Source organism: Sarcophilus harrisii, chromosome 1, assembly GCF_902635505.1.
Source record: "Sarcophilus harrisii chromosome 1, mSarHar1.11, whole genome shotgun sequence".
Classification (NCBI taxonomy): Eukaryota; Metazoa; Chordata; class Mammalia; order Dasyuromorphia; family Dasyuridae; genus Sarcophilus; species Sarcophilus harrisii.
In genome coordinates this window covers 662,425,029-662,449,607 of record NC_045426.1, presented here as the reverse complement: position 1 = coordinate 662,449,607, position 24,579 = coordinate 662,425,029, and the positions used below count along the sequence as shown (strand labels likewise).

The 24,579-nt window shown below is 46.3% G+C and overlaps 1 protein-coding gene across 1 annotated transcript; it reads right to left on the bottom strand.

Moving 5' to 3' along the window:
- Positions 1-497: 497 nt before the first annotated feature.
- CNN2 (calponin 2) lies at positions 498-19,995 on the bottom strand. The gene is made up of 7 exons (XM_003760832.4): positions 19,796-19,995; positions 8,743-8,864; positions 8,075-8,141; positions 7,751-7,888; positions 5,779-5,889; positions 4,007-4,153; positions 498-1,890 (listed from the first exon to the last, which is right to left on the bottom strand). Exons 1-7 carry the CDS (start codon positions 19,856-19,858, stop codon positions 1,618-1,620), a joined length of 921 nt encoding a protein of 306 aa, XP_003760880.1. The 5' UTR covers positions 19,859-19,995; the 3' UTR covers positions 498-1,617.
- Between the last annotated feature and the right edge of the window lie 4,584 nt (positions 19,996-24,579).

Genomic DNA, 24,579 nt, shown 5'->3' with positions numbered 1-24,579 from the left:
ATTCACTCCACCCTCACTTCTGCCTCAGTCTAAGATGTAGCTCAGGTACAACCTTGTACATGGAATCTTTCTTGATCTTCCCAACTACCTTCATTGTCAGGGAATTTAACAACTGTATGTGTAAAATATAAATAGATGTTTGTTAATTTTATATTTATGCAATAATACATGTTTATAGGCTCAAGAGTAGAGATCGTTTCATTCACTGTACTTGTATCCTCTGCATTTCACATATAATAATTAATTGACTGATTGGAGTCTGTCTCCAGTGTATGACTGAATCCCCTATCCAGCAGGTGTTTAATAAATGTTTGCTGAATGAATGAACTAAAGGGAACTGGCAAAGGGAGCTCTTTTGTTCACCAGGACACCCATTAAGCCCCAGAAGCAGATGTTTACCCCATCATGTGCCCAGTAGCCTCCAACGGCCAGATTCCCCAAGACTTCCCAGTTCGGATCTTGCCTAGATTCCTTAAGCATCAGACACGACCTTCACCTTCATTTCTTAAACAAAGAATGTGTTTTATTGCCTGTGTTCCCACATCACCATTCACATTATTTCTAGGTCCTTCTCCCAGGCCCCAAGGGCTGATGGGATGACTTTCCCAGGAAAGCCCCCTGAGCCAGGCTGACCTGGCCCAGCCCAGCAGGGCCGCTGTGCAGTGTTCAAGAAGGAAGGCAGCTGATCCAGTCTGAACCGAGGCTTTGCCAGGTGGGGTGGGGTGGGGAAGGTGCAGGAGCCCAAGGAAGGCAGTTCCTGGGCTGTGATGGGGCTCAGAGAGGGAGGGTTAGAGCTGCTAGCTTCCCTCTTCAGGAATACAAAGTAGCTTCTTTTATTTGGAGTCTTTCTCCTTACATTAAGTTAAAACCAGACTGGTCCCTTACTAGGTTAAGGAGGTTTCGGGTGAAGGGTTGCCTGGGGGGTCCCCTGGAAGTGGTCCTCCCTGCTCCTGTGGGAAAGGGCACAAGTGCGGGAGAAGGGAAGGGAGTGGTCGCTCTTTCCCCTCCCCCCCTTGAAAAAACATCATTTTTCAACATCTTTTGTTGGGGATGAGGAAACCGCCAGCCAACCTCATAAGCAGGAAGCTTAACGTTGACAGGAAACCCTATGGTGGCCCTATTTTCCCCTCCTCCTCTCCAAGACCTTCATCTGCAGGACCCAGGGCTGAGCCAAAGCGGGGTCAGGAAGAGGGGGGGGACAGTTTGGTCCAGGCAAGGAATGAGCAGGACTGGTCCTTCATAATCCCCCAGCCCCACACGCACCCCTGCAGAGCAGAAGGGGGGGGAGGGCCAGGGGTGGGGGGGAACTCCTTGCCCACCCGCTCTGTTCAGCCCCCTCTGCTCAGGAGATGAGACACTAAAATACACAGAACTGACCAACATCAGTGCAGGAGGGAGCCCTTTGACAGCCAGGCCCAGCTCCCTCATCTGACAAATAGAGAAATGAAGGTCCAGAGATGGGGCGAGATGTGGCTGAGACCACAGGGAAGAGAGAGCTCAGGCAGGAGCAAAATTCTCCCAGCGCAGGACACAAACCAGGAGCACAAGGGGAGGGGGGGGGTTAACAAGAGGGGAAGGATGAGGAAGAGGAAGGCAGGAGGGGAGGGGCCCACAGGCTCAGTACCCTTCCTCTTCTCGGTAATAGTGGTACTCGGGGGGCTCCGCGGAGCTGGGGCTGTCACCCGGGCCCACCCCTGGCCCATCTCCAATGGGACCCTGGGGACAGTATTTGGGATCATAGATCTGCCGCCCCAGCCCGAACACCTGCCCGCTCTGGTTGGCACCCTGGGTGTAGCCCATCTGCAGAGACATGGAGGTGTTGTCACACTTGTCTGTGCCCATCTTGGTGTCGTAGATGTGCCTCCTGGTGCCAGGGGCTGTCATGCCCACCTGGAAGGAGGAAGGAGAAAGGGATTCAGGCTCCAGAGTCCCACAAGTCCTCTCCAGCCCAGCCCCTGTCACATAGCCAGGAGCACTGGGTCAGGCAAGATGCAGGAGGCCCAGCCTTGGTCCTAACTCTGCCGCTGACCCACCATCATCCCTCTGGGCCCAGTCTCTCCGGACCTTTCCAGGCTTTACGGCACTTTCTGGCTCTAGCCACCACATTCCATCTCCCCTCTCCAAGCATTTGCACAAGTGGTTCCCCCGCTTGGTACACTTTTTCTCCTCTCCCTTCTGCCTCTTCCTTTCCTTGGGTTCTTCAAGACTTAGGCAAGTCTTACCTGCTCCAGGAAGCCTTGCTCTGATCCATCTTTCCTGCCCCCAGGTCTTTACCTTCCTCTCGTGCCTTTCCTACAGAGGTGGGTTCTACTCTAGCTGCTTCTGTCTTGAAGGTAGGTAGTCATTTATATATAAATATATGTATTTCCTCCTTGGAATGTAAAGTGTTTTTTGTTTTTGTTTTTGTTTTTTTGCTTTCCTTTGCATCCCTGTCACTTAAGAACTGTGTCAGCAATTAATAAATTGCCTTATTAACACAGTTCCTTCCCAAATCTGACTCTCTGTTTTTCCCCCTCCCTTTGGCTTCCCCTAATCCAGCTCTTTGGACATTCTGGGCTCTAAGACACTTTCTTAGGTGATTCAATGGCTAGACTTGGGAAAGCCCCAGTTCTAATCCTGTCATTGACACTGTCTGTGTGACATTGGGCCAGTCACTGAAACTTCTTAGTTTCCTCATCTATAAGATCAGCCTAATACTAGCATCTACCTCACAGACTGTTGTGTGGATCAAATGAGATTATATCTATCGGGTCCTTAAAGAATAAATAAATGTTGGCTATTATTATTTCTGCCATAATACTCTAAACTTTTAACTAACTAAAGTTCTAAACTTTAAGGACTCTTCTAGTTTCAAAATACAATGTTCTAAGACCTATTTCAGTTTTGATATTCCATATTTTATGTTCTAAGGGCCCTCCCAGTTCTGACCTCCTGGGTTCTAAGGGTCTTCCCAGCCTTGATTTTCTGGGTTCTAAAAACCCTCCAGTTTTGTCATTTTATGCTCTAAGGGCCCTCTCAGTTCTAACATCCTGGGTTCTAAGGGCCCTCCCAGCTCTGATGTCCTGGTCCCAAGAACCTTCCAAGTTCTGACATTCTAGGGGTCAATAATAAGCTGATATAAATATAGCACTTTATGAATTGTTGCTCTCATTATTACACTGGCACTTTAAAACTGACACAAAACTTCATATCCATTTACCAGATGTGGAAGCTTAAGGCCCTGATGAGACAGTGACAGAGGCAGGGTTCCTCCCAGACTCTGGCCCTAAATTCAGCTCTGGGAGCTCGCAAATTCTGACTGTGAGTCCCTGTTGCTCTACTCGGTTACCTGGTAACTGAGGGGCTGGATCCCAGCTGTAGGGTGTAGAGCATCCCTACCCCCCACTTGAGGAAACAAGAGCTGGAGGGAGTGGCTGGCATCAAAGAACCAGCCCTAACCAGCCTAGCAGGCTTAGAGAGCTCAGCTTTATTCCCACTCTAACCTTCATCCCTTCTTAAAGGGATAGAACCCAGTCTGGAAGCCTCAGCCTCCAGCTCTCATTCCCAAGTGTGCGGGCCCGAGGCTGGAATGCTCCAGTGGAAGAGAAGAGTAATTTTGGTTGCAGAATGTCAGAGCTGAAAAAGATCTTAGGGACTCTCTAGTCTAACCCCTTTTTTGTGATGAGAAAACTGAGGCCCAGGAGGGGAAGGGGCTTGCTGAAAGCCCCTTCATAAGTAACTAAAAGGTAGAACTGGGTTCTTTGACTTCAAATCCAACTCTTTTCCTGGTCCTCTAAAACCAGCTGCCACCTTTGTTTTATAACCCAAGGTCACACAGTGAGTCAAAATCATAGTAAAGACCCCAAACTCAGGGCTCTTTGCCTGCCATAGTGTTTCCTGTGAGAGGTTGGAGGTCTAGAGAGAGGGGATCTCAGAGCCCATGTTGGAACCCAGCTGGGCTCTAACCCTTGTACCCCCCTGCCCATAAGGTAGGGTAGAACTTCCCATTTCTGATGCTCCCACTCACCTGACTGGCACACTTGTTGGTCCCCATCTGCAGACTGATAGTTGAGTGGTCCATCGGGGCCAGAATCTGGTTCTTAGGGTCATACAGGTGTCTCCGGGTACCATAGGCCGTCATGCCTGACTGGCTGGCACATTTATTGGTGCCCATCTGTGGTCAGAAGGAGGTGGGTCAGTGAGGTGCCAGTGGTCCATCCTCTGCTGCCTCGAATCTGGGGTTCAGGCTCTTACTGAGGCCCTCAGGGCTTGTCTCCCACATCAGAGCCCTGATTAACTTTTGTTCCTGGAATTGTGATGGAGTTCCCAGGAGAGGGGAGCTAGCTGACTGTCAGACAGGTCTGGCCAGAGCCAAATGGGGAGGGCATCCAGGCAGATTGCCCGGGCAGCATATCCAGTGTTCCTCTGTACTCTTTCCCCTTCCCTCCTCCCCTCTTTCTTCTTCCTTCCCCCTATTCCTTCTCCTTCCTCTTCTTCCTTCCCCTCTTACTGTGTGTCTCTCTCTCACACACACACACATACTCACTCACTCCACAACTGCATTTGAAACTTCCACTGAAAATCTCCCAACTTAACCTCCTCCTGGGTACCATTTAACCTCACCTTAAGTAGCTCCCTCTTCACTTTCCCCCAGAATAATCCCCCATCCCATTTGGGACATTAATCCTCTCTCTCTCTGTCCTCTGAAGCATTTTCCTTACTTTGTACCCTCACCCTCAGGTCTCCCAGGAAACACACTGACCTCCTTCCTGTTACTAGGAAGGAACATTACTGATAAATGCCTTCCCTTCATATATTATCTCTCTCAAAGGGAAATTTGAATTTTCAGGGGGCAACACTGAACTCAAAGGAATGTTGGCCCAACCATGGCATTTCATGTGCTGTGGGTGAGATTTGGAAGTGGGAGAGAGGGAGAAATGTGGGTTTCTTTGGATCCTTCAAATCCATGCTGGCTCCTAGGGATTATAAATCAAGCCGAACTTTACACGTAGGTACCAAAACTGGGAAGTAAAGAAGGAAATGAGGCTATTGGGCTATGCAGAGATTGGTGATGTCTGTCTCTGTTCAGGAGAAGCAGAGCTGAATTCTCTCAAAAAGTCTGGATTCCCGGGCCCATGTCCCCCCAAGCTCAGCTCCAAGCAGAGCTCCAAGACTGGGAGACCAGGCACCCGATTAGGGAGACTTGCGTTTCTTTCTGTGTGTCTTCCTCCTCTCTTCTCTCCTCTCTTTCTCTCTTTCTTTCTCTCTCTTTCTCTTTGTTTCTCTCTCTGTGTCTCTCTCTCTGTTTCTCTTTGTCTCTGTCTCTGTCTTTCTTTCTCTCTTTGTCTCTCTGTCTCTCTCCTCTCTCTTTCTCTCTCTGTCTCTAGCTTTTGCTCATTCTTGTTTTTTCTTTCTGTCTCTCTAGGGATATTTTCAACATTCACTTTTTATATTTATTTTTATTAAAGCTTTTTATTTTTCAAAACATTCGTGGATAATTCTTCAACATTAACTCTTACAAAATCTTGTGTTCCAAATTCCCCCCCTTCCCCCACGCTTTCCCCTAGATGGCAACTAATCCAATATATGTTAAACACGGTGGAAATATATCAACATTCACTTTTGATAAGATTTTGAGTTCCCAGTCCCCCTCTCACCTTGTTTCCCTTCCTCCTCTCCAGACATCAGGCCATCTGATATAGGATACAGGTGAGCTTTATTCTAAAGGCCCTCCCAGTTATGATGTAGGAGCCCCCCCCCCCAAGGAAGCAGGTGCTGCGAACTAGGCCCATCTCATACCTGGAGGCCAATGACACACTGCCCAGCCTTCAATTTAGCATCATCAAAGTTGCGTTCTTGCTTCTCTGAATACTTGACTCCAATGTCACTCTGTAGCCCTTTTGTCTTAGCCTGGTCGGGAGGAACAGAGATAAAGAAGAGAGATTAGGAAAGAGGATTTAGGAGAGATCAAGCCCTCAAAAACTCCAATCTCAAACCTCAAAGCAATCCTGCTCCACCACCTGCATGTCCTGCTCCCAGCTCAGTAAAAGTAGGAAGAAGACTTCCTCCTTCAACATTCTGACTTCTAATCCCAGAACACAGAATGGCAGAGCTGAGAAAGGCTTTGGAACATAGGACACAGATGTTAGTGTTGAAAGAACTTTAGGACAGGGATTATCAAGAGTGAGAGGGACCTCAGAGCATGAAGCAAAGAATGCCAGAGCTGGAAGAACATCATACCTGGGAGGGTCTTTGGAATAGAGAAAGTCATCTGTATCTATATCACATGGCTTGCTGTCTTGGAGAGGGGGAAGGAAAACAAGGTGGGGGGATTTGGAATTCAAAATCTTATAAAAAGTATAATGTTGAAAATATCGAGAGAGAGAGAGCAAAACAGAGAGAGACAGAGACACAGAGAGAGAGACAGAGAATGAGACAGAGAGACAGAGATAGAGAAAGAGATAGAAACAGAGAGACAGTCAGACAGACAATGAGGGGGGGCGGGAAGGACCCAACTTTAGAACATAGGATACAGAATGTCAGAGTTGGGAGGGCCCTAGGTATTCTGTGTTCTAAGGGTTCTCTCAATTCTAACGTTCTGTGTTCTAAGACATCTTCCAGATTTGAATCTCTATTCTAACAGTCCTTTAGAATATCTGAGTTGAGCAGGTTCTTAAAACAGAGCTAGGAGGAACCTTAGAACATAAAATGTTGTGGATAGGAGAGGACTTCAGACACGGAACACTTTCTTTATTCTTATCTTTTTCTTTCTTTCTTTCTTTCTTTCTTTCTTTTTTAACAACATAGTTAATACAGAGATATATTTTGCCTGACTTCATATTTATGCTGGGTCTCATATTGCTTGCCTTTTCAATGGATGGGAGAGGGCCTGGAAGGAAGGAGAGAATTTGGAACACAACATTTTTAAAATGAACTAAAAACAATTTTAAGGACCATCTAATTCAGTGATACCAATTCTCTTCAACTTAACTCATTAAATATATACCTTCTGTGTATCAAACCCTGACCTAGGCGCTGAAGGAGAAACTGAGATTAAAATAAGACAAGATCCCAGACTCCAAAGCATTAATACTCCAGTTAGGAAGATTGCAAGAGCACCTAGGTAAGCAGAGTATCCATAGATAATAATAAATAATTAGATACTGAAGCAAGATGATGTGTACAATGAATATCCTAATAATTTCGATTTCTCAGAACTGCTTCTTCTGACTTGCGAGTCAGTCTTACAATGTCGCTTGAAATGACAGTCCCTCTTTGACAGTGCTCTCCTTTATGGTGAATGAAGTGAATCAAAGATGAAAGCATCTGTTCCTGTCACAGAACTCTGGTCCTGTCCCTCCTCCCAGTAACGCCCCTGGGGTTTGAAACAATCGCTTCAGAATTGTTCCCAAGGACTGGAGAACATCCACACTGTCCTGGATTTGTGGACTTCCTTGGGAAATCACTCAGGCCCTGAAACTGATTGTACTGTAATTCACTTTTCCCTTTCCTTCCCACTTAAGCTCTGTGTATAAAATCTGTCTTTCCTGCAACAAGAGGAGGTTTCCTGCCCAGGGAAACTTTGTTTGTAAGCTGTATTCCTCAAGCTGAAGGCAATGTAGGACCAAGCCAACAACTTTCCCCAGTCCAGGACTTCTTGTCACTTGCCCTCTGCCCTTCCAACTTCCCAGGATCCTCATTTCCTTGAGCAGGAGCAAAGACAAAACCCACTCAGACCCAGATGCGCTGCCCCGGGTGGGGGGAGTCTTACCTTGCCGGCCAGTGCTAGAAGTGACACTTGAACCTGGGTCATGTTCCCACTTTCAAAGAGGTCATTGGCTTCAAAGAGATCCACAGGGTTCATGCCATAGTTGACCATGGCCTTGATGAAATTGGAGAGATTCTCCAGCTGATCAGGAAAAGGAAGAGGCAGAAGATAAGAACAGCTGATCAGAGTTCTGGCTCTGCATCTGGTCATTGGAGCCCCCTTCTTCCCTGCCCTTTTTCTGGGGCACATTTGTTCTAAGCTAGAGGTCTGGAAGATCCCTCATCGGAGGGGGGAGGGAAGGGTCAGGATGCCCCAGGACCAACTCACCTGATGCCAGTTTTGTTGTGAACGATTAATCTTGGGCACAGAGCCAGGCTGCAGCTTGTTCATGAGACTGGAGGGACAGTGCCAGGGGAGGAGCAAAGAGAAACAGTGATAGTATGAGTGCCTATCCCAGCAGGCACTATTGTAAGCAAGGCCCCTCCCAGCTCTGATATCTTGTGTTCTAAGGGCCCTCCCAACTCTGACATCCCGGGTTCTAAGGGCCCTCCCAGCTCTGACCTCCTGGGCTCTAAGGGCCCTCCCAGCCCTGACCTCCCGGGTTCTAAGGGCCCTCCCAGCTCTGACCTCCTGGGTTCTAAGGGCCCTCCCAGCTCTGACCTCCTGGGTTCTAAGGGCCCTCCCAGCTCTGACATCCTGGGTTCTAAGGGTTCTCCTCTCTGTGACAATTTCCAAATATTCCAAGATTCTTCCTAACTCGTGATAGTTTGTGTTCTAAAGAGCCTCCCAGACCTGACATTTTCTCTTTTCTGCTCAAAAGTTTCTCCCAGGTATGATGTTTTTCTAGCTCTGATGAGTCTACAATTCTAGGTCAGAGGCAGGTAAGAGCTTGAGTTGCAAATCCCTCTCCAAGGTACTCTATCACCTAGGGATAGGAATGGGGACACCAGGACTCCCCCTCTCTCCAATGCCCAAGACCCAGTGCGCTTACTCACGTGCATAGGATGATGCCATCTTTGAGTCCCTTCTGGAAATCTGGCCCAATGCTCAGTTCTGTGAGACCCTCAATCCAGCCCCTCAGCTCTCCTTCCATCTGTGGGTCATACTTGGACTGGAGCTAAGGAGAAAGTCCCAGGCCGTACTGTTAGGACTACACCTGGCCCCAGAGCATGGGATGAGATTTCCTGACCCATCCTTTGCAAGATGCTCAGGTAAACCTCAACTATTCAAGGTCTCAGTTTCCCTATTTGAAAAGTGAAGGGATTGGTGTATCTGACCTAAAAAATCCCTTATAATTCTAAATTTTATGTTCCTATTAACACCAAGTCCTTCTTGCCCTGGCTCCAAATATCTCCACCAACCTAGTAATGGAATGAGTCCTGAATTTAGTCAAAGGATCCAGGTTTGAATTCTGCTCTGTCACATACTTCCTTCCCCCCTCAGTCCGGTCACACAGAATGATGTACTCAAACTGTCTGGAACTCACTTTTCTAGGTAAATCGAGCTGGCCAGATTAGATGAGCTTTAACACAAAATCATATTCCTTTGATATAACATTTATCAGGGACTTCTGTGTGCCAGGCACAAGGCTAAGCCTATGTCCCCCTGGGCCCCTAACTGGGAGGCAGCTCAATCCAGTGGAGAGGAGGCCAGATACCAACTGCAACTTTGCCACTTACTGCCCGAGTCACTTTGGATAGGTCCCTTCATCTCCCTGGGTCAAAATTTCCTGGTCCTTCATATAGTGTCTGAGGTATCTCCCTGCTCTATATTTATGATCTGATGGATACCGATTAGTCCAAATGCAACCCCTCCTCCCTTCAGCCTGCACTGGCCAGTAGTCTCATTACTCAAGGAAAACAGAGAGAGGCAGGGTAGAAAGTCTTCATGGAGGAAGTGGCCTCTGGGTTGAGCCTTTCCCAGAGACAAAGACTCAAAGATAGGCAGTAGAGAGCAAAAGCACATTCCCATTGATATAGGGGCCACAGAGGCCAGGAGTACAGAGTTTGGAGGTGTCAGTTGTTCAATTGAGCTGCAATATAGAGAGCTTGAAGGACAGTAGTATGGACTAAGTCAGAAAGGGAAAAACCTAGAGGGCTGTAAATTCTGGGTTAGGAAATTTGTCATTTCTTTTTCAAGGCAACAATGGGGAGCCATTGAAGGTTTTTGAGTAGGGGAATTGACCCATGTATGTAGTTTAGAACGATCTTTTTGGCATCCCTAGAAAGGATGAATTATTAAAGAGAAAAACAAAGTGGGAAAAAATAGAAGTTTTTTAGTAGCTTTGGAGATAGATGCTCAAACTATGAATGAGAGTGCTGGTCTTGTCAATGGGGAGAAAGATGGATGGACAGGAGGGATGCTATGGAGGTGGAATTAATGTCAAAGCTTTTGTCTGTTTCCAGTTTTCCTAAGGCTGCCTGGTCACCTGGGACAAAGGACAGATCTGCTACTTATTCTCTGTGTGATATGGGCCAAGTTACTTCCCCCTCTGGACTTTAGCTTCCTCATTTGTCCAATGAGGGGGTTGGATGACATAATCTTAAAGTTCCCTTCCAGCTCTGCATCCCGTGACTTTAGAGCAACTAATACTCATAACAATTTCTTGTCCATCTATATGTCTCATCTCTTTACAAAATCCTTTTAGACTTGCTGACCACTTCCACGTCCATTCTGTCTCTCTCACATTCAGCTGCTCAGAACAGGACTGTGGAGAGGGCAAGGATGAGATCATCCTGCCCATTTTACAGATGAGAAAATCAAGATTCAGAGAGGGAAAATGGGGAAATCGATTTGATCAAGCTCACCAAGCTAACTGGTGGTGGAGGAGGAAGAGGGAGAGGCAGTTGAGTGGAAAGGGCATCAGAATCTAGACCCATGGAAGCTCAAAGCTGGGAGGGACCTCCCAGCACTTACTAATATACCCAGTGAATATATGTAGCCCACAAACCTAACTTAATTGATCACTATGATAAAATGTGTGCTAAGGACACAAAGAAAAGCCAAATAAAAGCGAGTTTTTGTCTTTATGTATCTAGTGTGCCTGGTACACTGCCCAATACAGAGCAATAACTTGAAAAAAAAAGTTTGCTGAATCGAATAAAACAGGAACTTCCTCTATCAATAATATCCTGGACAAGTGATTGATTGTCCAGCACCTTCTTGGATACCCCCAATGACAGGGAATTCTCTACCTTAAGAGGCATTCAATTCTAACTTTTGGACAATATTATCAAGAAAATTTCCTTTCAAAGAGTCAAAACCTGCTTCTCTGAAACTCCTTCCCCAATATTTCCTAGTTCAATCAACCAAGATGCATTTTTGAAATGCTGAGACCAAGCAGAATTCTCCAAGTCTCCATTGAGACTTTGGACAACTTAACGTCCTAGACTGTGGGTGTCAAACCTTGCAGATAGCGATGCTGACCTTAGTCATGGACTAGGGGCTGCACTGGATAGCTGCTGCTCTAGTATCTCCCAACCCTCCAAGTCTGAGACTCTGAGAGACAAGAGAACCAGATGCAATAATTGTCAGCTCTGTCTGGAGACTCGTTCCTGAATCTCGAGCCCTTCCCCATATTCCACCATGCCACAGGGAAGCCTTGGTTGACCCATGGACAAAGCAATCCTCCCCAAAGATTACCTGAGACCCGGGGGTGGTTCTGGGCATGAGGAGAAAGCAGGTTCTGAGACCTGAGGGGGGCCCCTGGAGGAGCAGGGGAGGGGGCTCCCAAATTGGGCCCCACCTCCTGATCCCCACACAAAAAAGCTAACAAAGCTGACTTAGACCTGAAGCTGCCTCAAGTCCAGCGATACAAAAGCTCCCTAAATTTCAGGATTCCCCTGATATTCCTAGTATTATGAAGCTCAGATGTCACAGAGGGAGGGGGCCTAGGGACACTGACATTAATAACTCTGGAGGCCCATGAGGGCATGACAGGGTTGAGGAGAGAGTAACGAACTTGCATTATTTTTAATTCTGCCATCTATAAAATGGGGATAATAATAACACCAGATTGTAGTAAGGATCAAATGAGATAATTGTAAAGCACTTAGCCTATTGCCTAGTATACAATAGGTGCTATATAAATGCTAGCTTTTATGTTAGCTCTTATTTATCACCTCTGTGACCTTGAGCAAATGATCTAAGCTTTCCAAGCCTTAATTTCCTCATTTAAAAAAAAATTCAATTGGACCAGAAGACCTTTGAATTCCCTTCTCTAAAGCTAGTATGTAATTGAGGTTAAGTTGGAACAAAGGTCTTGGAAAGACCTGGGCCTATGCCCAGCGCTCTATCCACCTACACAAGCTAGGTCAAGAGTCCTGGATTTGAGTTCTGACCCAGCAGCTAACTTAGTGTGGTTTTGAAAGTTAATTTCCCCCTCTGTAATATGGAGAGAAAAGTTCCATGTCCAGTTCAGTCTTTCCATGTTCTCACCCAGAGGAGGTCTTTCTCAGCTTTTCAGCTATAAAATCAAGATGGTTGGATTAGTGGCCTTTAAGATCCCTTTTTGAGTTCCAAGTCTGTAATCCTGGGCTTCAGTTTCCTTCTCTGTAAAATGATGTAGACCAGCTAGTAAAACAGATTCATTTTTTATCTCTCAGATGAGTTAATCATTGCTACAAACCCCCAAGACAGGAAAGAAATGAGGAGAGGGATGGTCTGTAGGTTTTCTCTGCTTCTCTCTGACTCTCCTTAGCATTCGACCCAGATTTTTGGATCAAAATAATGCACACACACATACTATTTTTGTATGTATATGTGTGTGTGTGAGAGAGAGAGAGAAAGGCAGGGACAGAGAGAGAAAGAGAGACAGAGAAAAGAGAGAATGCTTTACAGCTTATAAATTCTGGAATCAAAATCATAGCATGTGTGTTTATATATATATATATATATATATGTATATATATATATATATATATATATATGTATGTTCATATATACACCCCCTCACAGATATATACCCACAGAGGCAGAGAGAGAGAGAGAGCATGCTTTATGGTTTATCGATTCTTGAATCAAAATCCTAGCATATTTGTTTGTATAGACATATATATTTGAGAGAGAAAGAGTACTTTATGGTTTATGTGCTTTACGTACAATGAAGGAGATAGAAGAACTGCTGTTATGAAATAAGGAAAATGAAGAAAGGGACTTGTCCACCACTAATACTAAGTGGCAGAAATGGAACCAGGTCACCTCTCACTTTGAGTTCAGTAACCTTTCCATTAAATTATGTCGACTCCTCTCTCTTTTCTGACATTGCCCTTTTCTGGTGCAGACCCACATCTCCTCATATCTGGATAATTGCAATGTGCTTTGGGTGCATCTGTGTGCCTCAAGTCTCTCCCCACTTCATGCGCCCTCTATTCACAAGTCAAAATGACTTGCCAAAGTTTGGACTGGCTCCATACTCAATAAAATCCAGTGGTTGCCAGTAACCTCCAGAATCAAATACAAAATCAAACACACCTCTCAGATTGGCTAATACAATAGAAAGAGAAAATAACAGATATTGGAGAAGATGTGGTAAAACTGGGTCTGGGACACTATTGCATTGTTGATAGAGTTGTGAACTGATCCAGTTGTTCTGGAAAACAATTTGGAACTATACCTAAAGAGTAATAAAACTCTGTACACTTTTTGATCCAGCAATATCATTACTAGATTTTTATTCCAAAAAGATCATAAAAGAAGGGAAAAGGACCTAAATGTGCAAAAATATTGATATAACAGATCTTTTTTGTAGTGGCAAAGAATTGGAAATTGAGAGAATGTCCATTGATTGGGGAATGAAATATTTTCCATGAGGAAATGGAGAATGAAATGAAATATAAAAATGTAAATCAAAATAATCTAAAAATAGATATAAAAACTAAAAGAAATGATGAGCAGGCAGATTTCAGAAAAAAACTTTTCTCGGGAAGACTTAGATGAATTGATGCTGAGTAAAATGACAGACCCAAGTAAACACTATACACAGTAACAGAAACACTGAGTGATAATCAACTTTGATAGACTTAATTCTTCTCAAAATACAGCAACCCACGACAATTCCAAAAGACTCGCGATAGAAAATGCTATCCATATTCAGAGAAAGAACTGTGGATTCTGAATGAAGATTGAAACATTCTATTTTCACTTTTTGTTTGTTTTTTCTTTCTCATGGTTTCTCTCTTTTGTTCTGCTTTTTCCTTCATGACATGACTAATGTGGAAATATGATTTAATATTATTGATGCATCTGTAATCTATATTAACAGATTGCTTGATGTCTTGGGGAGGGATGGAGAAAAATTAGAAACTCAAAATCTTATAAAAAATGAATGTTGTCAACTATCTTAATGTATAATTGGAAAAAATTAAATAATACAAAAAATTAAAAATCAAATACAAAATCTGGTATCAAAAACTTTTAACACCTAACCTTTTTCGCTCCCCCCACTTTCCGGTTTTCTCACACCTTCCATCCTTCTGCATTCTTTTCATTCTTATAACTCTGGTCTCCTCAAACAAGACACTTCATCTCCAGAGTCTGGCCATTTTCATTGGTTCTGTCTCATGTTTCGAATTCTCTTTTCTCATTTTTGCCTCCTGGCTTTCCCGGCTTCAAGTCCCAGCTAAAAGGAAGCTTTTCCCCAATCTCTCTTAATTTGAGTGCCTTTCTTCTGTAAATTATTTTCTATTTTATTTCATCTACAACTTGTTTGCATATAATTATTTATATGCTTTTAGATTGTGAGCTCCTTGGGGATTGCCTTTTGCCTCTTTTTGTCTCACCAGAACTTAAAGTGGTGAAGCAGATGGAGCACTGGGCCTATAATCAAAAAGACCTGAATTCAAATCCAGCCTCAGAAACTTACTAGCTGTGTGACCCTGGGCAAGTCATTTCATCCTGTTTCCCTCTGTTTCCTGATCTGTCAATTGAGCTGAAGGAAATGACAAACCTCTCCAGTTACTTTGTCAAGAAATCCCCAAATGGAGTCACAACTGAAACTGAGCAACAACAGGTTGGTGCTTAATAAATGTTATCGACTGAACTGACCGACTGATTAGTGGACCTATTTTGTTCTTCTCTAATATGATTGCTTCCTATCTTTCCATTCATCTCATCCTCTACTCCCCTCTAGTACAGCTACACTGTCCTATCAACTGTTCTTCACAAGATACAATCCATTTGAATGCAATGAATGCAAGCAGAGTCACTGGCTGACAGATTTCTTCTCATCCTGGACTTCCCAAAGACCCAGCAGTCTCTGGACAAAAACCTTTGAAGGAAGACTGGATCCTGCCCCACTCCAGACCGGTAAAGGTGGGTTGATATGATCTCTTAGAGGGAGGCAGTAGACAAGGATGGAGTGTAATTCCTGCTCCCATCTCCCCAAAGGAATCAGGAAGGGGAGGCTTGAGAGAGGGCTAAAGATTTGCTCCAGTGTTGAAGGAAGTTGAGGACGGGGCCCCAAGGAGGGATTGGACTGCAGACAGCTCTGTGAACAGCTCTGGTCATAGCACCAAACACAACATCCCTTCCTCCCCTCCAAACCACAGACCCCACTCCAGTATTCTGAGACAGCCTTCCTTGGGCCCTTGGACCAATAGCCAATCCTTGTCTCTCATATGGGTTTGTTGCTTTGGGTCATAAGATTTCACGGTTAGAAGGGACCTCAGAAATCATCTGTTGAATTAGAATCCCCTCCACAACTTCCCCGACAAGGGATCATCCAGCTTTTGCTTCAGGACTTCTAGGCGAGAAGAATCCTGGACTCTAGGCCTGGTGGTTTGGATTCCTGGACCAGGCCCAAGCCTCCTCTGGACTCCAAGCTATTCCTATAACCTCCCCTTTCTCCCCACCCCAGATGTTGCAGTCTGGCTCCTTGGGATCCATTTCGCCACACCCCCTCCTCTCCCCACAGCACCTCTAGGATCCTCCGGCTTTCTCTTTGGGATCCGACCCGCCCACAGATTCTTTTGTCACCACAAAATGCCAAGAATGCGCTGGCTATTTTCTTTGTAAATGAAGAGCAGCTGTTCCCAGAGGTTTACACTCTTTTTTGCCAGTAGCCTGACAAGCCCCTTCAAAGCGGTTCAGGAGGGGCTGCCTGAGTGGACAGGGACGCCAAAGTCCAGACCACTCCCAAGCCAAGGAGCCCTGAAACCAGTCTCAGTGGGCTCCCTAACACCAGTCAAGGAAAGCTGAAGGGTAAGAGAATTCAGGGCTGGAAGAGATCTTACAGTCATCATTCAGAGGAAGCAAATAATCAATTTGCTTAAGTTGCACAGCTGTCAGTGCCGAACTGCGATCTGAACCCCAGTTCCAAACTAGGGAAACCCCCTTGAGAAGTTGAAAGTCTCCCTGTGCTATAAGGGTAAGAGTGAGACTATTTCTGGGTCCATAAGTAGGAGTTCTGCTCAAGTCAAGCCAGTCCCCTCTCCATGTTCCTTCCCCTCCTCTGGGTAAAGAAGCTTGAGAGATGGAATACAAGAAATTCTCTAGTTAACTATTGGCCAGAGGGTCCACCGTCCCAAATCCTCTGTTACACCATACTTCCAATTTCTCAACCTAATATTTGAGTTACTCCACACTTTTCGTGACACTGTGTCTTTGACTCCCTCCCGTTTCTTTTTGCCTCTTTTTGTCTCACCAGTACTTAAAGTGGTGAAGTATATGGAGCTTTAGGCCTGTGTGACTCTGGCCAAGTCACTTAATCCCGTTTGCTTGTTTCCTGATCTGTCAAATGAGCTGAAGGAATGGCAAACCTCTCCAAGAACTTTGCCAGAAAAACCCTAAATGGAGTCACAACTGAAAGTGAAACCTTCAAGGTCTCCCTCAAGTGCCATTGCCTTCAGGCAGTCTTCTCTGTTCCCTCTCATCTGGAAGGAACTTCTTTCTCCTTACCACCCTTTCTTTCTCCCTCTCCTAAGGCACTTATCCCATCTGCCCTCACCTCTCCCTGTACCCCACATTGAGAGCTTCCCCCAACAGCAAAGGGCCAGGTCCTATTAGGTCTGTTGTCCCCACAGTGCCAAGCACAGGGCTGGGCAAACGTGGCTCATTCAGGTTGTTTCCAAGGAGGGCGTGTGGGTAGTTCAGCTGGTTCTAAACAGGTTGTTTCACTGCATCTGAAGAACTCGTGTTTTTACCATAGCTTGGATCACCTTTAACATCATTTTTTGCAGAAAATTCCATACTTTTGGGAGCAGAAGTAAACCTTTGACCACTGTCCCAATTGAGAATATTCTTCAGAGGCTGGTGAAATATAAGGGAAAGCTAGATTGCTAAAAAGTACAAAGTGGAAGGATCTTAGAACATAAAACGTCAATGGCAGAAAGGAACTTAGAACATTAATAAGTCAGTGTTGGAATGGACTTTAGAACTAAAAATTAGAACTCTCCAATGATGGCAGTCGGTAGAAAGTGAGCTCCCCATCGCTGGAAGATTTCAAGCAGAGGTTGGCAGGAATGTTTGTGGGATGGGGCTAAGGGACTGTGGAGTTAGGTGTTAGACTAAGTATCCTTCCAGCTCTGTGATTTCCAGGAGTTTAAGCTTCAGTGAATGTTGAAAAGAATGAAGGGATGAATTGTGGGGTGGGGAGGAAGGAGAGGAATAAATTTTCTAGTCTACACCAACAAAAAACCAAATGACTTTCTGACCCAGTCTGGGCACACTGAAAAGTAAGGCATCCTCCCCATCGGGTCCTGGCCAAGGTCTCCAGATTGCCTAGTTGTCCAGTGAATGTGTACTGTGTTCATGGTGGTTCCCCATACAAAATCTCCTCCAGAAGTGGTTCTGAGTCATGCAAGGAAGCCCTTGAGGTTGGCACAGAACCCTGAGACAAATGAAGCTGGCACCAGAGAGTCCATTCAAAGAAAATGCAGGAAGAGTCCTGCCTGCCACCTTCTGTTTCCCCAACTGCAAAGTGGGCATTAAAATATAACTTCTAGGATGAGAGGGTCAAAGAAACTGTGTGGAGATTGGAAGGGAGTCGTCAGAGAATCACAGATTCCTTTGGTATCCAAATTGGGAAGCTCTTAGAACATAGAATGTCAGAAGTGGAAAAGACCTTAGAACATAGAACTCAGAGCTAAAAGGGAATTTAGAACAGTGGGAGTGATCTTATATCATAGAATGACAGAGCTAGAGAGGACCCTAGAACATAAAAAGTCAAAGCTGGAAGAGAACTTAGAACATCAGATGTTAGTTAGGAGGGACCTTAGAACACAGAAAGTCAAAGCTAAGAAGGACTTGAGAGAACAATATCTTTATTTTATAGAAGAGCAAATTAAGATGCAGAAATGAGGAGTGATTTTTCAAGCCTTATCTACTCTCCCACCCTAGTTCCTAACCTTATACTCCTGTATTCCAGAGGCTAAGAAAGGTCTGCCTGGCACCTCTTCCCCTAGATGGGAAGAAATAGCTCAGGGAAATCAGGCTGCTTCTATGGTGTGTCTGAGATCGGGGAACACTTCAGCCTGATCCTAAATCTTTCCTGTGGACAGCCAGCAGGGACAGACATGTCCAAGCAGGCCACCGAGACTCCCTCAACCCTCTGCCTGGCATGTGGGCCTTTGCAAAGACTCTGCCAACAGCTATGTTACCACATTCTGTGGTGCCATTTGAGATGCCCCACTCCTGACTCAACCTCAGCCCATGAAGGTGGGGCGTGATGCAATCCCAGAGTGCACCTCAACCAAGCCTTTCCAGAGTTCCCAAGTGGCTCAACATGCAGGTGTGTGTCCATTGACAGAGCTGGCAACGGGATGCCTGAGAAACCAATGTCCCTGGAGGCTCTGCACATTTGATTGAAAAGTGGAAATCAAAAGAAAACCTCTTTTCTGTTCCCCTTCCCCCCTTAAAGGATGCCCACAAAGCTCCCCAGGCTAGAAATCAGGAGGGCTAGGTCCAAATCCCACCTTTTTCTAATAGGTGTTTTGGGATAAGTCCCACACTCAGTTTCCTAACCTGCAAAATAAGGCAGTTGGAATTGATGATTTCTAAGATCCTTCCTCAGTTCTAAACGTCTTCATTCTAGGGTTCCCAGGTCTGAAACTTTATAACCTCCTCTTTTCTGGAGGGCTAGGATTGTGAAACTTGAGGTTTGGGAATTACAGAGCCCAAACCGAGGCCCAGAAAGGGGAGGTTAGGATAAGAAAGAAAAGCAGCTCTGGGTAAATTTAGTCTGGGACACCCTCCCACCCCGGTCCCTTTAAATTTCAGGGAGAGGATGGGGAAGGAGCAGGCGGCTTCTGTCTAAGAAGCGGTGGCTAACTCCACCCACCCCCACTTCCTCTTTTTGAACCCCCTCCTCCCCTCCCCTCCCCCCATTAGGTGGCCAGCAGGTGCTGACTTTGGCTAAGGGGAATTCCCCCTTACCCTTCCCACCCTCACCCCCCCCCCCCCACCAAATACAAATACCCACCCTTTTACAGACTGAGCCAAACGGAAATTATAGTAAGGTGGCTCCGGGAGGACAGGGTGGGGCAGCATCCCAGCCCAGCTCCCATCTCCCTTCCCCAGTTCTCCCCTCCCTGCCTCCGGTGCCCCATCCATTCTCTAGTCTCGGGATAGGATCCTGATGGAATTCCAGAAAGTTAGACCTCGGAGATCAAGGGTTTCACCCAGCTTCACTTGACTGATTGCAATTAAAAGATCGTGGCTCTCTTTAGGGGAGGAAGGGACTTGCCTACGGTCACACAGAGAGTTAGCCTTCTCTAATTCCTCTCAGAAGGCAGGGTTAAGGAAGGAGAAATCCCCAAGGGAGGGACCTCAACTTGAGATGCGGATACGGGGGTCCTAGCGAAGTGGGAAACCTCTCTCTGCTGGAAGGGAAAGAGAGGGGATCCAAATGGGTCAGAGTGAGTCCTGCCCGTGACCAGCCAGATCCCCCTCCAGCTTAGGGTCGGGCCGAGCGGCTCCTCGGGGGAAGGGCTAAGAAGAGGGAGAAAGTACCCCCAGGTCTTCCCGAGCGGGGATAGCCGAGCTCGCCCCCTCCTCTCCCCCCGCCCCCTCCCCTTTTTCCATCCCTGTCTGGGGTCCTGCTCCGCCACTCACCCGGTTCTTGACCTCGGCCGACAGGCCATAGGACGGACCCTTGTTGAACTGAGTGGAGCTCATGGCGCGGCCGGGTCAAGCCCGAGGAAACTGACTGACAGTCCGGGAGCGGACGGGACCGGCTGGACGGAGGGACACAGACTCGAAGCCGCTCTCTCGGCTCTTTCTGGGTTCCCGAGTTTGGGGCCCGGCCACGCCCCCGGCCGCGGATTGGCCGCGAGTGGAAATGCCCTTATAAGGGCCGAACGCTCCGAATTCCTGCGGGGTGGGAGCTTCCTGAACCCCCCTACCCGCGCCCCAGCCGCCCCTCTGCCCCCTGCCTCCGGGGCGCCTGGCCCGGACCTCTCCCCTTTCTGTCTTTGTGCCGATCCCGCCTCCACCCTCCACCCCCTCCCGCTGGAGTCACTTCGGAACCGACCTGGCCTCCCCGAGCTCGGGACCCTAGCCAGGGGCATGCCTACGGAGGTCAGGACTTAACATGCCCTCGGTGTCCCCCTGGACATCCACCCGAGGGCCATCCGCAGGCCCGTGCCCACCCTCCGCCATGGGCAGATGGACACGTGCAGGCGGAGTGTGTAACCCGGGAACACACCTGGGCAGGCACCGAGGCACAAACTTGGATGGGCACATCTAGGCAGAGTGATTGACACATACACATCTGGATGGACCCAGTAAGCGCACATCTGGATGGACCTAGTAAGCGCACATCTGGTTAGATAGACACGCTTCTGCAGGGGCACCTACGGACACACCCGGATGGGTGCTAGAAGAAACCTGGATGTACTGGCTAGACACGCAGACCTAGACTTAAAGCACCCGACTGCCCAGAGAGACTTAAGGATCCAGACAAACCCCTGGAAAGGAAATGCCCAAGCCACGGCTGGCTGACCAGATACCCATCAGGAGTAGGGGGGCGGCGTGTACATAGTCACACAACCCTACAGCTAACCTCCCGTGCAGTTTACCTAGTGCTGTGTGTTGTTCTTTGTTTTCAGTGTGGAAACCCTGTCTCCCCAAGTCAACAAGAGCCAGCGTTGTCCCTGTCCGGATTCAGTAACTGTTTACAGATCGAGATTGCCATTTGTTGTTCAGTCTCCTTCCACTCTTCAAGGCCCCATTTGGGGTTTTCTTGGCAAAGAGCCTGGGATGGTTTGCCATTTTCTTCTGCATCTCATTTTTCAGATAAGGCAACTGAGGCAAATGGGGGAACTAGATTTGCCAGGGTCATGCAGCGTAAATGGCTAAGACTGGATTTGAACTTAGAGCACTTCAGGACCGCCACTATTCACGATGCCCCTCAGCTGTCCTACTTCCCACTTTTCATGTTTTCTTCACCATTAGGATGTAAGACCCTTGAAGGCAGAGAATTTTGCTTTTTTTTTTTTTTTTTTTTTTGTATCCCTACACAATGGCTGGTATACCACAAGCGCTTAATGAACGCCTGCTAATTTATTGATTAACTGATGAATAGCCAGGGACACACTCACAGACAGTAGGAGCTCAGGTCCTCTGTTAGATGTGTGTAGATCAGAGTCACATTCGGATATTCCCGTGGGCTCACATGTAGACACATGCACAGAGATCCCACAATATACGCACACCAACACAAACATGCAAGTGCTTAGTCAGCTCTCCTACACCTAGCTGGATTCCGAGCCAAGCACGAAGCCCCATCTGTGGGTCTGTGCCTCTCCCTTGAGATAAGAGTCCTAGACTGGAAGTACCTTCCCCAGGATTCCATACCCCTGAGGTCAGGGCTGAACTTCAGCTTTTACCTCCCCCTTCACACACTTAAGGGTCCTGAGATCCAAGCCGCTCTGACTCTTCCCAGGCCTATGTCCTTTCTCCCCCTCCCCACCCCCATGTCCTGGGAATCCTTAATTCAGAACTCCCCCACCCCCTCCCTGGAGCCAGAGCCCGGACCCAAGACTTGGGAGCCCCAGGGCTTCCTGGCTGCCCCAGTGACTCAGATGCCAGGCCAGTGATGTCAGGCCTGAAGAGCCGACTAGCAGCAGGAAAGAATGTATGAATGAGGTGTGGGGGGAAAGGGGAGGAGAATGGGATGCTCGGGACCCCTTTTACTTCCGAACAAAAGGACTGGCGGCTGTGCGAGCCTCCCACCCAATAGGGAGTCCACAGAGTAAAGCCATGATGTAGGAGGTAGCGGACCTAACGGGAGCCGTTTTCCAAAAGCCTGTGTGCAAATTGGGTGTTTGTGATTTGGAGCACGTTTTCCCAGAGGAACAAGGTTAAAAATAAGGGTTGGTTCCCAGAACAGTTTACAGAAGGCCATTGAGAATTATGAAACGTGAAGAATGCAAACGCCCCTAGAAAATACTAGAATAGCCTTCCAACACTAATGTCAGGCCTGGGAGAGCTCTCGGGTCATAGAATGTCAGAGTCGGGAGGGATCTTAGAATAGAGAATTCAGGCCTGAGAGAGCCCCTAGAATCTAGAATGTTAGAACCTGCAAAAATTCTGGCACAGTGTTTGGTATTGTGTAGGCCTGTTTCAGTCACTTGACCTCAGTTTCCTCATCTGTAAAAAAAGGGGTAATAATACCTTACTACTCCCTCCCATGTACTCCATGATTCTTTACCTTCCTTACTTGTACTTTTCTGCCTCTGGGGCAATTTCTGGGACCTGAGATTCCTCCTTCCTTTATTATCAACCAAATAATAAGTGTCTACTATATACCAAACACTGTGCCAGTTGTCAAGGGTACAAAGAAAAGGTAGAGGAATCTCGTCCTCAAGGAAGATAAGGGAAGGCATAAATTAATTTTTAGGGGCATTAATAAATTGAGGGGAAGGAAAGGTTTCATAGAGAACCTGGTACTTGAACAAGAGAATAGGAATTTTAAAGGCAAGAATGAGGAATCAGAGGGGAGTAATTCCAGGACTTGAGATAATGCTCACAAAGGTTGGAAGGCGAAAACAGAACATCACACAAGAGGAATGGAAACAGGCCTGTTTAGTTGGAAGATCGAATAGGTGAAGAATCTGAAACAAGCCTGGGAGCTCACTGCCCATTCTTAGCAGTGTCAGCCCACGATGAATGAGTAAATGAATAAATGAGCATCTGTTTTTTGTTGTTGTTTGCTGAGGCAATTGAGATTAAGTGATTTGTCCAGGGTAACACAGCCAGGAAGTGTTAAGTGTCTGAGGTCAAATTTGAACTCAGGCCCTCCTGACTTCAGGGCTGGTCCTCTATCCACTATACCATCTAGATGCCCCAATGAGCATTTGTTTAAAAAATACCATGCTAAACATTGGGGATATGGAGAGAAAAAGAGTCAAGACAGTCTCTGCTCTCAAGAAACTCATTCACTAACTGGGGAAGGAAGCTCAGCAATCGGGTAGATGAAGAGGCCCAAAAGGATGTTTCAGCAGGGTGACTGGCAAGACACAGAATTCCTTGGGTTAACACAGTTCATTGAGATGATTCCAGAGAAAAGGGCAGGGAGTTGAGGCAGGGGAGATGGGAAAGCCTGCTGGTGTTCTATATCATCAGAAGGAATGAGAGCAACTAGATCTGTGTCCCAAAGAGAACATAACAGAGGGATAAGGGATGCACATGTGCAAAAATGTTTGTGGCAGCCCTTTTTGTAGAGGCAAAAACTTGGAAATTGAGTGGATGCCCATCAGTTGGGGAATGGCTGAATAAGTTATGCTATGTGAATGTAATAGAAAATTATTGTTCTATAAGAAATGATGAGCAGGCTGATTTCAGAAGGACCTGGAAAGACTTACGTGAAGATGTTGAGTGAAGTGAGCAGAAGTAAGAGAACGTTGTACCTAGCGACAAGATGATGTGATGATCAACTGTGATGGACTCAACACTTTTCAACAATGAGGTGATTCAGGGCAATTCCAAAAGACTTGTGATGGAGAGAGTCATCTGCATCCAGAGAAAGGACTGTGGGGACTGAATGTGGACCAAAGCATAGTATTTTCACCTTTTTTTGTTGTTGTCTTTTATTTGCTTGTTTTTTTCCCTCATGTTTTTTTCCCTTTTGATCTGATTTTTCTTGTGAAACATGATCAATATTAGAAATATATTTAGAAGAGTTGAGCATGTTTAACCTCTATTGGATTGCTTGCTGTCTTGGAGAAGGGGGAAAGAGGAAGAAAAACTTGGAACACAAGGTTTTGCAAAGTTGAAGGTTGAAAACTGTTTTTCCATGTATTTGGAAAAATAAAATACTATTAAAATAAAAAAGGAGGAAAAAAAGCAGTCAAACAGCCTGGGAGAAGGGGGAAAGCAAAAAGAGAAGGCAATCCTTCCTCATGGATACAGCTTTTCCTGATGTCTAGCCACCCTAGGTGGAATATGCATATTGCCATGGTTCATTTGTTTTCAATCATTTCTGACTCTTCATGTCCCCATTTGGGTTCTTTTTGGTAAAAGATACTTGGAGTGGTTTGCCATTTCCTTCTCTAACTCATTTTACAGATAAGGAAACTGAGGCAGACAAGGTTAAGAGACTTGTTCAGGGGCACACAGCTAGTAAGTGTCTGACACTACATCTGAACTCATGTCTTTCTGATTCTGGGCCAGGGGTTCTATCTACCACACCACCTATCATGGACTAATGCACCGACTGCTCATCTAGCAACCTGCTGTAATCTGTGTAGTATGTATTGCTGAGAGTGTGGTGAGGGAGGTGGAGCTGGAATTAGAGTCAGGAGGACCTGGGTTTAAATCCTATCACATATACTTTGTAACTGTAACTGTATCAATCTGTACTCTCAGCACCCAGCAGCTAAGTGGCACAATAGGTA